General features: G+C 48.3%; 6 protein-coding genes across 6 annotated transcripts; 3 read left to right on the forward strand and 3 right to left on the reverse strand.

The window, feature by feature from the left end:
- Positions 1-1,022: 1,022 nt before the first annotated feature.
- On the forward strand, positions 1,023-3,120 carry EV420DRAFT_1665206 (retinal short-chain dehydrogenase/reductase; the record flags this gene model as incomplete). The annotated part of the gene is made up of 11 exons (XM_060478968.1): positions 1,023-1,110; positions 1,165-1,275; positions 1,321-1,422; positions 1,475-1,570; positions 1,626-1,702; positions 1,752-1,837; positions 1,888-1,972; positions 2,030-2,075; positions 2,125-2,194; positions 2,242-2,497; positions 2,546-3,120. The coding sequence occupies 11 exons, from the start codon at positions 1,023-1,025 to the stop codon at positions 2,627-2,629; spliced, it is 1,101 nt and encodes a 366-aa protein (XP_060333567.1). The 3' UTR covers positions 2,630-3,120.
- EV420DRAFT_131813 (uncharacterized protein) lies at positions 2,943-5,303 on the forward strand. The gene is made up of 6 exons (XM_060468707.1): positions 2,943-3,500; positions 3,554-3,763; positions 3,823-3,882; positions 3,937-4,248; positions 4,302-4,379; positions 4,430-5,303. Exons 1-6 carry the CDS (start codon positions 3,255-3,257, stop codon positions 5,000-5,002), a joined length of 1,479 nt encoding a protein of 492 aa, XP_060333568.1. The 5' UTR covers positions 2,943-3,254; the 3' UTR covers positions 5,003-5,303.
- An 814-nt stretch (positions 5,304-6,117) lies between these two features.
- EV420DRAFT_1527522 (uncharacterized protein) lies at positions 6,118-7,933 on the reverse strand. The gene is made up of 3 exons (XM_060472457.1): positions 7,461-7,933; positions 7,312-7,409; positions 6,118-7,256 (listed from the first exon to the last, which is right to left on the reverse strand). The coding sequence occupies exons 1-3, from the start codon at positions 7,795-7,797 to the stop codon at positions 6,333-6,335; spliced, it is 1,359 nt and encodes a 452-aa protein (XP_060333569.1). The 5' UTR covers positions 7,798-7,933; the 3' UTR covers positions 6,118-6,332.
- Positions 7,934-8,915: 982 nt separating this feature from the next.
- On the reverse strand, positions 8,916-10,418 carry EV420DRAFT_1640134 (uncharacterized protein; the record flags this gene model as incomplete). Its single annotated transcript, XM_060477061.1, has 5 exons — positions 8,916-9,008; positions 9,051-9,231; positions 9,284-9,549; positions 9,600-9,848; positions 9,900-10,418. The coding sequence occupies 5 exons, from the start codon at positions 10,416-10,418 to the stop codon at positions 8,916-8,918; spliced, it is 1,308 nt and encodes a 435-aa protein (XP_060333570.1).
- Positions 10,419-10,447: 29 nt separating this feature from the next.
- EV420DRAFT_132497 (uncharacterized protein) lies at positions 10,448-11,782 on the forward strand. Its single transcript, XM_060468729.1, has one exon. It carries the CDS (start codon positions 10,646-10,648, stop codon positions 11,393-11,395), a length of 750 nt encoding a protein of 249 aa, XP_060333571.1. The 5' UTR covers positions 10,448-10,645; the 3' UTR covers positions 11,396-11,782.
- Positions 11,783-13,170: 1,388 nt separating this feature from the next.
- Positions 13,171-14,397, reverse strand: EV420DRAFT_1527532 (NAD-P-binding protein). Its single transcript, XM_060472458.1, has one exon. The coding sequence runs from the start codon at positions 14,334-14,336 to the stop codon at positions 13,443-13,445; it is 894 nt and encodes a 297-aa protein (XP_060333572.1). The 5' UTR covers positions 14,337-14,397; the 3' UTR covers positions 13,171-13,442.
- Between the last annotated feature and the right edge of the window lie 125 nt (positions 14,398-14,522).

The raw sequence follows: 14,522 nt of genomic DNA on the forward strand, positions 1-14,522 counted from the left end.
AAGTGGAGAGGGTGCGTTGGACAGACGCCCAGACCTGTCGGCCAGGTTCGATGTGTCAGTAGGTATTTCGCTTGCATGATTTTGTAACTAAGAAGCATTAGTTATGCAAAGCGTACTTCATGGCGAATCGAAGATACATACTGATGCAGCCATTCTAACGACGCGATTATTTCCGCTCATTATGTCGTGGTCTAAGTGTACCTACGCGCGGTCTGTCAAGCAAAGCAGAAGAAGGTAGGATCCAAGGGTGGTACCTGCGGCGAACAACGCCTTGTCGCGCTATTGGTATCGTTTTTCTAGTTTATTGAAAAGGTAAGAGGGCGATCGTGGTGACAGAAAATGCACACACCATTGTATTCAGAGCGTGCATTGTGCCACTTTGGTTCTCTATGGTATTTCCTCGACTCAGCGAATGGTCAGATAGCGTTTATCGTTGACGAAGGCGCGAATGGTGCTCGAAGACGCCCAAGAGAGCTAGACTGTCGTAGTCAGAGGAGACGACTGTGACAGTCCTGGAGGGGTGTCGTTCGTGAAATACTTGAAGGGAGACGGGATAGGCGTGTGCTGAAGCAGATTCGAAGCTCACTAAGACGCGCTGGAACGTGGCAATAATGTCATAAATCCCGATTCGGTCCCTTCCATGGACATCTGCACATCTTCTTCATGCCTGACGCTGAAGTTGAAGGCTGCTGATTGAACATATCCAGCTTATTTCCTTCGTTTTTCAGCTCATTATGATCTCGCCGCCAAGGCTCGAAAGATGGAGACAGTGACCTAGAAGATAGCCAAGAAGTACGTCCTTGTCACCTAGTCAAGGCCACCAATACTGTGTCGCCGGTACGACAGATGAATATCCTCAAAATCAATACCGAAGAAGAACATCGAGGTAGAAAGGCAAGAAAGGGCAGCCCACACCGTCGCCAAAAGCAGTAATAGACGCCGGCATCACTGATCACAACACTCTTCGTTGCCATCCCCCTCTTGCTTTTCGTCTACCAGGCTGCGCCTGGTTTTTCTTTCCAATGTCTTCCAGATCTTCAGACGGCTCTCCAATCTACGATAGTTTCGACGTGGACCTTGTCGTTAAAGTTTTGTCTCATACAGCTTTCAGTGCGTATCATTTCCCATCTTCCGACTACAGTTCCAATTAGAATTTTACTCTAGGTCCCTTTTTTATCTTCTTTATTCCTATCTTCTATTTATTCCAAGGTGCCAAGATTACGGACCCAATCATTGTCGGCTGGGGGGTTTACTATGTCATCATTTCACTCTTCTGTAGGTTCCCCCCTCACTACCAGTGAATTCCATCTAAGAGTACAGGGTTCGTCAAGTGGTGCTCGCTACTCTACCGGAACCAAGGAAGTATCTTGTTTGCTCCTCCGAGACTTGACTGGGGTGAACAAATTGTGGTCATAACTGGAGGTAACTAAAAAGCGTTCACTCATTTTCTTATTGGATACTGATAATATGGTAGGTTCTTCTGGTGTAGGAGAGCTTTTGGCCAATACTCTTGCTGTCCGAAACGTGAATGTTGTAGTTCTGGATGTTAATCCCATTGTAACCGAGAACTGTAAGCTCTCGATGTTATCCTAAATGTCTGATGAATTGAAATACAACTTTTCGAGATAACATCACCTACTACCAGTGTGATGTCTCAAAATGGGAGGAGGTGGATGCTGTTTCGAAGAAGGTGGTTGATGAGGTGGGGCTGTCGCCATGTCTGCAGAGTGCCTCCTGACGTTAAACCCTAGATAGGTCAACCGACCATCCTAGTTAATAACGCTGGTGTAGTGCAAGGGAAGCCAATTTTGGACCTGAAGCCTGAGGACGTTCAACAGTGAGTGTCTTTCCTTCGTTACAGGCAAACATTGCAATTTGATTATGTAGAACATTCGGGGTGAATACACTAGCACACTTCTATACGCTCAAGGCATTCCTTCCTGGTATGATTCAGAATGGAACAGGGCACATTGTCAGGATACTTTCTCCTGCTTGCATGGTACTCTCTGACAACAAACACTCACCATAGGTCACCATGTCATCGGCCTTGGGATATGGTGGGGTAGTTCGCATGTGTACGCTGTCGTCTTCTCTGTTGCTCTTCCGGAAGCTGACACTCTCTAGCGGACTATGCTGCCTCTAAAGCCGCCCTTATCTCTCTCAATGAAACACTTCGGTATGAGTTAGACAAGTTGTACGTTTCAACTCATTATTTCCTATCTCTGCTGAACCCCCGAACAGGTACAAATGTCCCGGCATCAGGACAACTCTGGTTGTTTCAGGACGCATATCCACCCCTCTGTTCCAAAGTATCAATACGTCGTCATCTCCGTTCTTCAAGTTCTTCATTCCAACAGTTCCGTCGGTTACCGTTGTCAAAAAAGTCATTGGTGCGCTGGATGATCAATATTCTCAGACGATTTTGCTGCCGTTCTACGTCAATTTCATGCCGCTCCTCCAACATCTGCCTCCTTTCTTAAGGGACTTTTGCCAGTGGGTGAGTCGTGGATTTATCACAAAGTGAGCGAAAGTTTAGTCCATACAGGTCGCGGGGGCCGACGAATCTACCGGTAATTTCAAAAAATCGACTGGTCTTCGGGCGGATGAAGTTGTTGCCGAGAAGAGTTAATTTTGGGATGACGTCGTCACGTAGGCTACTGTGTTGTATCTGATAAGATAATTGATGCCGTTTTGCCCGAGCTGTCATTTTCCCATCACTACAGCAACATCCACCATTGCTCAGCGCCACATTTGTTTTTTTCAAAATCGACGAAGCCGCAAACAATTCTGGTCTGCAAAATTCACCCGGATTCACCTCTCTTCCTCTTTCCCTCACATCGATTCCTTCTGGACGAATTCGCAGGGAGTTGCCTTTGTTTTTCGGGACACCGCCACATCTTCAACGAGCCTTTGTTCGACGCGTCAAGAAGTCCCACGAACAAAGAAACCGTGTCAAAGACCTAGGTCCACCGATACCAGGCACTAACGGGCGAAACAAAGGCTGTCAGACTTAGTCGCTACATCCAGTTACAGCGTGAGCAGATAGCCACACACCGCACAAACAAACAACACTCTTCTACTTACCACGACCATATTCCATCTCGCCTTACCTCTCCCATCGTACTACTTCACTTCTATCGCATATCTCGCGTCTCCACCTCGCCTGAACGCGCCACCGAGACCGACGGACGCGTCGCCACAATCGAACACAGCTATCATCCATCATCTACGAACGACCTTTGGTTATCACAGATATGCTTGCACCCGCCGCCCGCTGGATGGACGTCGGTCGTTGTGGCAATTCTATTCCCAGATATGCCTCGGGAACCTCTTTGTCGCGATGCCCTGCGGTGAAGGCATCACGGGCCGCATCGTGGGAAACGTTGAGCACGAGCTTCAAACCGACTGTCACAAGACCAACCGACGAAGGCGCCGTGTTCACATCTGTTACCGCAGCGATATTCAACCTTGACGATAATGACGAAAACGTATATAGCCAGGTTCGTTCCTTTATTCATCCTTTCAGTTTCGAGCTGTAATCAACTGTGATCAGATCGAGCCTGTTTTAGCCGTATCGACCTCAACCAGCGCCACCACAAAATTCAGTATCGATGTCTTAGACGCCCCGGGGCCGGACCTTGACCATGTTGCCACCTCGTGTCAGCTATTCCCAGACTTCCAGCGTCTACTCCCGGGATCCGAGGATGACCTCGAACTCTCAGACTATTCTGAAGACGAAGAGTTTGTTTATATTCCTACCATGGTGCGGATGTATTTCCTCGACTCCACCGTGCACCTGTTAATGATAATTTGTCGGATCAGACTTCTCATGCCTTCGAAGACCCTGAAGAAACTGAAGTATTCGACAAATCCGCCGATGACGTACGATTAACCCTTAACTCTCTTTCACCAGCAGTCTTTTGAAGCTCCTAATAGAAACTACTTCAAAATGCGTTTAAAACGCCAGGCAACATAGTGGTCGATTGCGTCAATCCCGAAAAGGCCCCACACATTGTCATAACACCTGCAGAATCGACGCCATACGACGACTATATCGCATGGGGAAACCGGGTAGACTTTCAGTGGCGCGGATGGTTATGTGTACCACCAACATATATTTCCCGAACAAGCCTCCCTTCAATAGCACTAGATGCTCAAGCCGACATACTAGGACCAGCACCCGACGTCGACCCGCTGATAGCTTTTAAAGCGAAGAAAGTTTTCAGCTTAGCCAAGTTTACTCGGGTTGTAAGTATTCGGCGAGCAACAAGCGTTAGTGTCTAATAGTTTAATTTTGTTAGGTCGAGGCCGCTGCCACAGAGCGTCTCATAATGTATCACATTGTAACTGCTTTGCAGCGGCACCTTGTCAAAGCCGTGGTATGTCCCCTCGTATCTTCCTGCTTTCGGTCCAATTAACGCTGTTCCAGGCTTACGTTGCCGCCGCCCAAGCCCTGCTCCTCTCTCATCCACTTTCTCCCATAAATGACCCTTACGAGTACCAATGGACAGACCCAGCTATTCCACTTCTTCAGGCCCACTCCCACACCCTCGGCACTCTGGTCCTTGACTCCATCAAGCCCTTCAGGGCGCCGCATATCGTCATCACCTTTGCCCCACCCGAAAACCCATGGATAGCATGGGATAATCGAATAGGCGTACAATATCCCGGATGGCTGGCCGTCCCAGGGATTCCTTTTATGGGGTACTGGGACGACGAGGATTCTTTATCGGATGATCACTCCGTAATGGAAGTCCCGAGCGAAGGCGACGATGATGTTGATTTTTTGCAGGCTGCCTTTGATCAGGAGGTTGACAGGGACGAAGAGTCGGAGCCAGAGACGACACCGCCTGGCACGCCTGAGCAAGAGACTCCGGTTCGCTTGGAAACCATCAAGGAGGAGGAGGAGGATATATGGGGAGATGAGGACGAAGACGAGCTACCTCCATTCGATGACTGGTATCAGCAAATTGCCCAAAGAAATGGGGTGCAGGTGCAATGATCTCCCTGTCCTGTTCCTTTGCGGTTTTGCTTTCGTGCTTGTTGGACCTCTGTTCGATACCCTCATATCTTATACCTCCATTTGTACAACCACTCATCCATGACAACATCTTCTGTATTTCTACATTCACATCTGTTTCCATATACTTTCAATCACACTTGTACAACACAACGTTAAGAAGACTGTAGTGTTCAGCGCAGAATGAACGGTATTTTCGGGATTTGATGGTACGATTTCTGAGTTCCTAAACTGACTCAATTGTCGAATCATCTCATCAGTATTCAGCGCAAGGAATGGGATCATTCGGGGAGAAAAAGGAGACAATGAGAATCAGATGCTCCGCTTTTTGAATGGACCAGAGGATGGTCTAAGGAACGACGCTAAAAAATCAGTGAACGAGGCTTACTTCGAATTCAATTCGTAAAGCGCCGTTGTATGCCCTGATTTCAAAGCCACAGACTCTCAGTAAGTTTAGAAATGTCTCAAGTACAGAGTCACCGGTACCGGGTATTCACATGGATGAAGATTATCATTTTGACAGATCCACCGGCGCGCCGTATAGACGATCGCGCGATTCTCCTGTCTGATCATGACAGTCGCGCCACGAACGGGCATTTCATCACCGTTCTCTTGCACAGAACGGAAAAGAAAGTGAGTAGTACAGATTCAATATACTGCAAAGTCTGATGTATAATTGAAGAAATCGATAGAGTACGAAACGAACAGTCCTACTGCTAAGTAGAGAGGTATACGGAAAGGTAGCTTGAACCCCATCTAGGAAGTGGAACTCCTAAAAGATCTTAAGAGATATGGATGGTCCGAACTTGCTCCAAAATCTAAGAGCCAGGGGTCTCTTTCATACTCGACCTACTTTTTCCTAGGATGGAAATAAGATAAATGGAGGACTCATCCCAGGTCAATATTACTGGTGGAACGAAGCCTAAGCATTTTTGAAATGTTTTAGTGTAACAGCAGCGATCGAGAATGACGCGTGAATAAGCCGTGCATATGAACGTGTCGGACTATATCTGGCGCGTCATAGCCTCATGATTGAGAGGATAACAAACCCAGTGCAGGAATGGAACGTAACTTATTCAATGTATGGCTGACAGAAGCAGGGGAATGAAGACGTGATCGCGTTTTCGGACTTCGGAAGACATGCGTTATATGATTATCTCTGGATCGAAATGGAGTACTACATGAGGTGGGATGGATACCTTCGATAAATAGGCAGTGGCTACATTGCTAGTACAACAGTTTTATGCAGTATGTACGGAAGTGCTGTGGGTCATGAGTATAAGGATAATCCAAAAAGAAGGTCATGCGGTCATTAACATGCCCTAAGAAGTGCCTGTGCCCTCAATGCGCACTTCTTTTCCACTAGTAGGTTAGCCGTCTTGATGGTCGAGCTGTACATATGGTTGATACCCGCATCCTCGAGCACGCGTGAGAAGCGGTTGACAAGTCCATGCTTGTCGAGCCCGAAGCGGCGGAGGTCGATCTGAAGGCATTTGAACAGACGTTCAGAGTCTTCCTCTTCGCCCTCTTCTGCTTCATCGTCGAAGCCAGATATGAGATAGCGTTCATGAGCCGGAAAGAGTGCGGTAAGAAGTTGCACGTCTGTAGTTAGGGATGAACCCTCCGATGTACGGGTAAAGCTGAAAAAAGGGACCGGGGGTGGGGGTGTTGGTGCGGGTTGCGGTAAAGGGGTGGTATCAATACGGAGGGGGGTCAGTGGTGAAATTAGGTGCTTGGAGGGTGGCTTGAAAGACATAGTGGGCGTGGTGGATAGGAGATCAGATGTCGACCGCGAGGCATTGCTGGTACTGGTCACAGGAGATGAATTTGATGGAGAGTGAGAAAAGTACCCGTCCTCATCAGTGTCAGAGTCATCGTCAGATGATGATGACGACGGGGTAATGGGGGTGGGGTAACATGACGAATCTTTGTTCTTGGGTGAAGGTTTTATGAGATCTGGAAAAGCGATAAGCTTGACAATTTTAAGTGACCACTGCTCAACGCCGTCATCCGCGAGGCCTACGCATGTCAGGTCTGAGGTCAAGACATTAACCTGACCGGCATGAGGCGACTGAGATTTTTGTCGGGGTGACGGCGGAGCCAGTGGGCGATCTGGTGAATTCGCACGGGTGAGAACCTTTGCAGTAGGGGATGCCGGGGGGGAGTTGGGGGAATACAGATCAAATCCCGCTTCTGAGAAGATCGACAAGGCTTCAGGAAGACGAGATTCTTTTACCTGAAGAAGACGGGTGTGAGGGATGCGCATAGGCAGGACAACAGTAACAGCGTACAAATATGAAGTCGCACATGTACGATGACTGGTACAGGATGGATATTCCAGCGTCTGCTAATAGCGCAGACAGCTCGTTGATACGGGCACCGGATTTATCTGGAAAAAAGTGAGGTTCTAGTGCGGTAGAAGACATAGCCTAATGCTCACCAAGCTGGTCGCTATGCGAATCGATCTGCAAAACAGACCATTTTTCGTACGAAATTTCGATGGGCTCGGGCGCATCCACACTTTTTCGACTGGAGTTGGAGCCCGAGCGCGACCGCTGCCTTCGCTGTCTGTCCTTTCGTGCTATAGGCTCGAAAGAGTGAAGAATATCCTGGTCTGCGAACAGACTGAGCTCTATTTCATTGCAAGTGATATTCAGAAAAGTATGGCTCGGCTGCAGAACGTGGTGGAGTACTGGATGGGATAGCTGGGAGAGACGAGAGCGGGGTATCTGGACAAGAGAAAGGGAAACAGGGAGCAAGGAAATAGTAACTTGCATGGACGAGGAAGAGGAAGAGGTGGGAGACGGAAGGCAACCTGGCGTGGGCCTGGTTAGCGTATGGAAAGGAAAGGAATGCCGGATGGAATGCCCGAGGCTAGAGCCCCTTTCTTACGGCCCGGGCGCCGATCCTTCCGCTTGAGGAATGCAAAATCAAATCCCCGCCACCCTGACTTCCTTTCTCGATTTCTGGCCTTGACTCACCGTCTGGCCTTTCTGATTTTTATTCCGACTACTGCCACTGGATAATCCTTACAACGGCAACATATGGCTCAGTTAGCACCCTGTTCCAGAGGTATACCTCGGCCCTGCGTGAGGTCCCACTACCCGACCCATCATCAGGTTCAATGCTTCTTTGCCATGTCTTATTATTCCTCTCAGGCCATCATCAGGTGTTCAAAGTCGTTCTCAGGGCCTAAGTATGATATTTGCCACCGCCTGCATCAATCAACAAAATGAAATCCATCCTTAAGAGTATAGCCGTGATATTGGAGTCAGCCAAAGTATACGCATGCTGTGCATTTTTTGCCGCCCTTCTAGGCCTAGTTTTGGGAATTACCGTCTCTCCAGGCTGCGGCCCCGCCCAAGGCACTACCAATACAAATTATTTGCGGGCGCGTTACGAAGCATCCGAGGCCTAATGATGCGATCCACGCTAGTGGTTCATGTTTGAATCTAGCTTCTAGTCTTGGCACTACTCTGCTCAATCGCTCTTCGAATTTTCACCTTGTGCTTCGCGTTTTGGAACCGGTGGTAGGCGCATGCGGAGCCTTTAAATACAACCATACATTGGAACAGTGGACTTCTTGTTCAAGCCTGTTTCGCCAGCACAACGCGATCATCAGGGACATTGAAAACATAGACCGGTGTCCCTAGATAGGTAATCTCGCCCAAAATCTCCTCCACACGCCACCATCTCTCAGTCGCGTTTTATAGTTCCCGCCGTTCAATTCCCATGTCCCTTAAGTATTAATGGACTTAGCTCGGTACCGACACACATTGACCGAGACGCAATCGTTCCAGCCCGGGTTCCTTGAACACCATGGTCATTGTATCTTTATCTCCGGGGTAACTGTCAAACCATCTAGGGTCATTTGGGCGGAATCTATCAGACAACATCAGGTCCAGAAATTGGGGGTAATCTGGGGTAATCGGCCTTCGTGAACGACCAAGTGAATAGCCTCTAGAAAGTTTGTCTCATCGCCATCCATCTATAGCCCAAGTGCATCGAATGTAATACACTACTCATTCACAGTTTCCTTTTTCTTGGTGTTAACTTCCATGCGCTTCAAATGCTGGGTGTTATAGAACCCGAAGTCAGCGCCTTGTAAGGCCGTTATCGAGGGAGCACCATGGCAAAGAGCTATGACTGCACGCATCGCACCCTGTATACTTTGAAACTCGACCCAAAGAGTCCCTTTTGAAGCACCGTCTCTACAAGGCAAATAAGTATTCATTTAGGACATGGATCATGAACGGTACGTACTGGAATCTATCCGCAATAGATGTTATGCCCCCATAACGACTGAACATCTGGACGTAATCTTCGTCGCTTCTTCTATTTTCGCGACCAATATGGATGTGAATTTTCCGGTTGCCACCCAAACCTCTTGCCGTGAGAATACTGCAGTCGATGTACTGAGACTTATCTTGTGCCAACGACATTTTCATGCCTCGAATTTTAGCTCGTGGCCCGTATGTCTCGAAGAAATTTTGGGCAGATTCAGTAGTTCCGAAACTGATCACGAATGTCTGTTTGCAATGAATAGGCGGAGTGCAAGGAGACCGTGAGGGTGCCTTACTTGGAGTTTGGTAAAACGGGCAGACGACAGCACCGTTGGCATAATCGAATCAAAGGCATTTGTCCATCTCCGACATTCCACCACGGCCGCACCGTCGGGTATATTTTCAATAACGACTTTTCGTTTAGCACCTGGCGCGTCATCCACTGACGGTGTGAACCAAGAGGGATACATGTAGCTCCCTGAGTGCCTTGCGTAGGCGAGTTTCGCGTCTTTGAATGATTTGAGGCGCATAAGAGTCGTCTTCGCCTTTAAAAAGTTGTTAGAGTTCCATCTGAAGTGGGAGAAGGTTGTTCTTACTTTGACGGCGTCATGTACATCCATAAACTCGAGTCGAGCTCGGGCTTCTGACTCTGACCTCTCAACGCGGGCAGAGGAACATTTGACTTGGTCCTTGAGGATATCTTCGGATATGTCAGGCGATAGATTAGATATTTCTAGGGCTCGCGACAATGAAAAATATCCGATAGCGGCAACGGTAAAGCAGGACAACGGAGGCGACGGGTGTGGGTGTATTGCCAACGACAAAAGACCTTCGTAGTTGCGGACACAGCGCTGAGCCATTTCTTCACTGAAGAACTGGACTAAAACATGATCGTGCCTGGTCAATATTCTTTCCACTGGATTGGCTTGGATCGCATTGAGAACACTGTCCAGATCGTACTCCTGGGGAAGATTGCCGACGCGTACGGTTCGATGACTGTATCCAGGAAGTAAGACGGAGCCTTCATATCTTGGTCCTGTACTGGCAGTACGAACGGAAAAGAATCGAGGAGCTCTACGGTAGCGAGAAAGAGCAGAGAAAAAATGTCGCTGCATTCGTGGAAGCAAAGCGCGGATTTTCCTGTGAGGAAGCGCAACCGGCTTTCGGACCGGAAAGGATGCAAACGTACAAACAAACGAAAAAGGCAACAATGGACTCTGCCAACAATACGCTTATGCGACTCTTGTACTTGCACAATGGTTGCGCTGTCGACAATGGTTGCTATTTATCCGTCAATGTGCTATAAAATGACCATTGCGTCAAGAAAGCACCCCATTCTGCTATGCAGGCCATCGACATGAACGCCATTTCCTCCGTTGTTTCTTTTCTTACCGACGCGCTTATTCCTTTCTGTTCTCCCATAACGGTCCAGAAAATTCGCTTCCAGCTCATGACATCTCTCCGTTCAGTGCAATCTCTGTCACTCATCCCATATGTCCACCCCCCACGTCCCATTTATAATGCTTGCCTCATTACCGGCTTGCCGTGGGCCCAGTGGATGCTCCTGCTCGGCAACCAGCCGATCCATATAACCATTACACCCCTTCACGTCTATGCTCACGTTTCCACCCGCATGATTACCCTCTGGCAGGCGGATGCTGACTTAAGTCCAACGAACATTCCTTCCGTCGCTCGCCAGCGACCTTTGGCAAAACCCAAACCATGCGTTCGCGCTCGTCTACCCATTTGCGTACCTACCCTTCTGGACCTCAGTCTACCCGAGGCAGAGGCAGATATGGACTGTGACTCAGATGCGGAGTCTACTGCGTCGTCATCGTGTTTCTCCTCCGCATCGGATGAGTCGATGACCTCTGTGTCGTCCAAGGGGTCCTCCAAGTCCCGCTCGAAGCCATATCTCCCCCGCCAGGCGCCAATACCCAAGCGAGTCGTCACGACTTACCTCTATAACGGTGGATCTACCGGCGTTGCCACGGGTGGTGTTATGCTTGGTCCTCGAGCTACCACCAAAAAGCCTTCACCTCGCGTCTTGCTTGGCCCAGATGATGACGACAGCTGGAGGCACCGTGTTTGAGCAGACGTTTTCTATTCTATCTCAGGACTGTATATTCTATCCTCATGACCTTTATGCTACTCATCAAGATCCCTTGTGTATCCATAGCTTATTCTACTTACCTTCATAGCCTTGCATAAATGATGTAGCCACCTTTTATATCCCAGTGATATTACTTTAGTTTTCCCATAACAACGTTGAACTTCACTGCTAAAAAAATCAAAACTCGTCGTTGCGATACTGCTTGTACGTATGGGATGACATAGCGGTGATGCGGCGTTGGTCTCATTCCCGTTTTTTAAATTCTGGTCGTAGTGTCCATCTCAGATTATTGCTGGACACACCACAAATTTGAGATGATAGCGAAGTCAACAGCCATTAACAGTCAATGGCAATGGGTTGCAGGTGCAGGGCCCCCAAAAATGACACGGTAGAACCTTGAAGGAGAACACACATGTCATTTTGGTACCCGAGCAAAGAAAGTAGGTACACGGCCTTCAGTGCTGAGCGTATATCTTCGAATTGAACCCGTATGGATGCCGTAGGGAGGCATTCGCTAATGATCAAGGAGTATCAACGGATACTTTAGAGGGAGGTAGAACGAAGATGTACCTGACACGTTTAGAAACATAAGAGATGTTTCCGAACTGCCTGAACAAGAGATGGTATTGGCTCTGTTCTACCAATCGCTCAATGGGGATAGTAAGAATAATAGTGTGTCGCGCGCCCAAGGCAACGGCAGTAATTACATTGTCAGAGACGAAGTCTGCGCGATTATCGTATGTGAAGGGGATCCTTAGGCCAAGTTCATTCGACCGGGATTGGAGCATCTTCCCGAAGAATTGGGCAGAGTCATGCGTAACAAAGCGTAATAGCATGGTCTACGGGTAGAATCATAAGTTGCATACCTAAATTTAAAGGCGTTTGTCTTACCGATTTGTGCTTGCGTTTAGTAAGGTCGGGTTAGTTCTCTCGAACTCCGTTAGAGAACTTCGAAGAGGCTTATATGTCTCGGGAGTCACTACAACGGTTATTGTCCGAGGATGGACCTTGTCATCCTCCTTGTACCATACGGGGAAGATGGATTTAATATCGCCGTTGGTGTAGGATACCCGTATTCCCCTGAAAGATGTTTCTGTAGCCGCCAGACCTTTGAAGACTTCGACCATCTAAGTTACATAGTTAGGTTAGAATAAAACATCGTTGAATCCTGCCCCGCGTACATTGATGGCTTCTTCAATATCGAACATGCATAATTCAACGCTCGATCTAGTTCGAAAGAAATGCATTCGGGAGTATTCCAGGATTTTCTGTTCGGAAATGCGTTTCAAATACTCGTGTTCCATAATGTTGACGTCTAATGGAATATTGTCGACTTTGAGAAAGTGTGACAGGTTGAGGTACCCGATGGCCGCGACTGTTGCAGCATGTAAGGGGGGTGAAAGGGTTTCATCCAACCTAAGCGACAAATGATGACGGTTATTACAGTTCTGTATACACTGTTCGGCCAGGTAGTTGCCAAAGAATTGAACCAGTAGATGGTCCCGTTCTGCAACTATCTTCTCCACCGGGCTAGCGTAGACCGTTCGGATGATATTGGTAACGTCATAGTTGCCAGGGAGATTGTCGATGCATACCGTACGCCGAGGAATTGGTCTGGTGTTTACAAAATATGAGCGACGAGGAGTAATAGCTCGGCAAACGAGGAAGCAAAGTTTAAGTTTACCCATGCCACGTGATGACGCGACTCAGTCGTGAGAACTCAGCATTTTCTCACGATGATTATGATGCCATCATCCAACACCCTCAAGCTGATGCGAAGCCAAAATTACATTCACCGCCGCCGATAACTACTATGGCTTTTCTAGCTAAATGAAATGCATGATATTTCGACTACGATCCTCTATTTCGACAAAGGATAGGTACTTCCCGGTATAATCTTTTCGGCAACGTCAAAGGTTTCCTTCCATAGCTTCGCTTCAATATGAAAGCCATCCTCAGTTTCCATGAGAGGAACTCTGGACGTCTTATTAGCCGGTTATCGATTATCTCTAATAGTGCACTAAACTCACTGTGTCACTTTATCGTTCGCCATGAACTTTCCGTGGCTCTGGGGACTGGCTGCTAACGCCTTGACGACTAGCCTGGCCCCGACTTCTGGTGTCCTTCCGCCTTTCATAACATAGAATACGCTCATAAAAGGTTTCAAGTACCATGGTGATTCCCTCGCAAGTCTCGTCATGACTACCCCTGGACACATGCAGTTAACGATCACCTGCTTATGGTCCACGCGTTTGGATAGCTGCTGAACGAACATATCCACGAAGAGCTTGGATTGCGCGTATCGATTACTGGAGTCGTAATTCTCGTTACTAGCCATGAAGTCGAATACCGCAGACTGGACAGGGATCTTCATAGGCTTTACGATTGTCGCCATCTCTGATCCGACGATGGATAGACGAGAAGGCGTATCTGATTGGACGGACGATGATTTGAGGAGGGGGAGGAGCGCGATTGCGAGGAGCGCATTGGAAACGTAGTTGACTTGGAAAGTCAGCTCACGACGCGTCTCGGGTGATAACTTCAATTCGAAGAGATATACGCCCGCGTTGAGGACGGCAAGGTCCAATTTGGGTATATCTCTCCGAATGGCCTCTCCGAATTCGACTACAGACTTCTGCGACGCGAGGTCCAGCTCGTAGATGAGGATATCTGGCCGATGTTCCAACGCTGCAACTAATGGGTCAGCGAGAAGCTGTGCCTTAGTGGCTCCGCCTTTGTCTCTGCTTCTGACACCGATTATGAGCCGAGGGAGACGATGTTGCAGGAGACGGAGGCATGTGGCAAGACCCAGTCCACTATTAGCACCGGTAACGAGTGCAGTCTTTCCGTCGAACGTGAGTGAATTGGGAAGGGCAGGGACGGTAGGCTGTCCGATTCTTAGACGCAGTGGAAGTGTCATGAAGAAGGTGTTAGGTCGACAGACATATTCTTGAACAACGTCTGGTTTTTATTGCTTGGAGGCAGCGACAGTAAGCAGAGGCCCCTGTCCGGATATCCCGACGGAACCAAGATGTATTACTCAGACCTGAACAACGCTGGCTGGGTCCAACGTATCATTATTCAAGCGCTCAGCATAACCAGCTAC

Source organism: Desarmillaria tabescens (genome assembly GCF_030435595.1).
Source record: "Desarmillaria tabescens strain CCBAS 213 chromosome Unknown EV420scaffold_10, whole genome shotgun sequence".
Classification (NCBI taxonomy): Eukaryota; Fungi; Basidiomycota; class Agaricomycetes; order Agaricales; family Physalacriaceae; genus Desarmillaria; species Desarmillaria tabescens.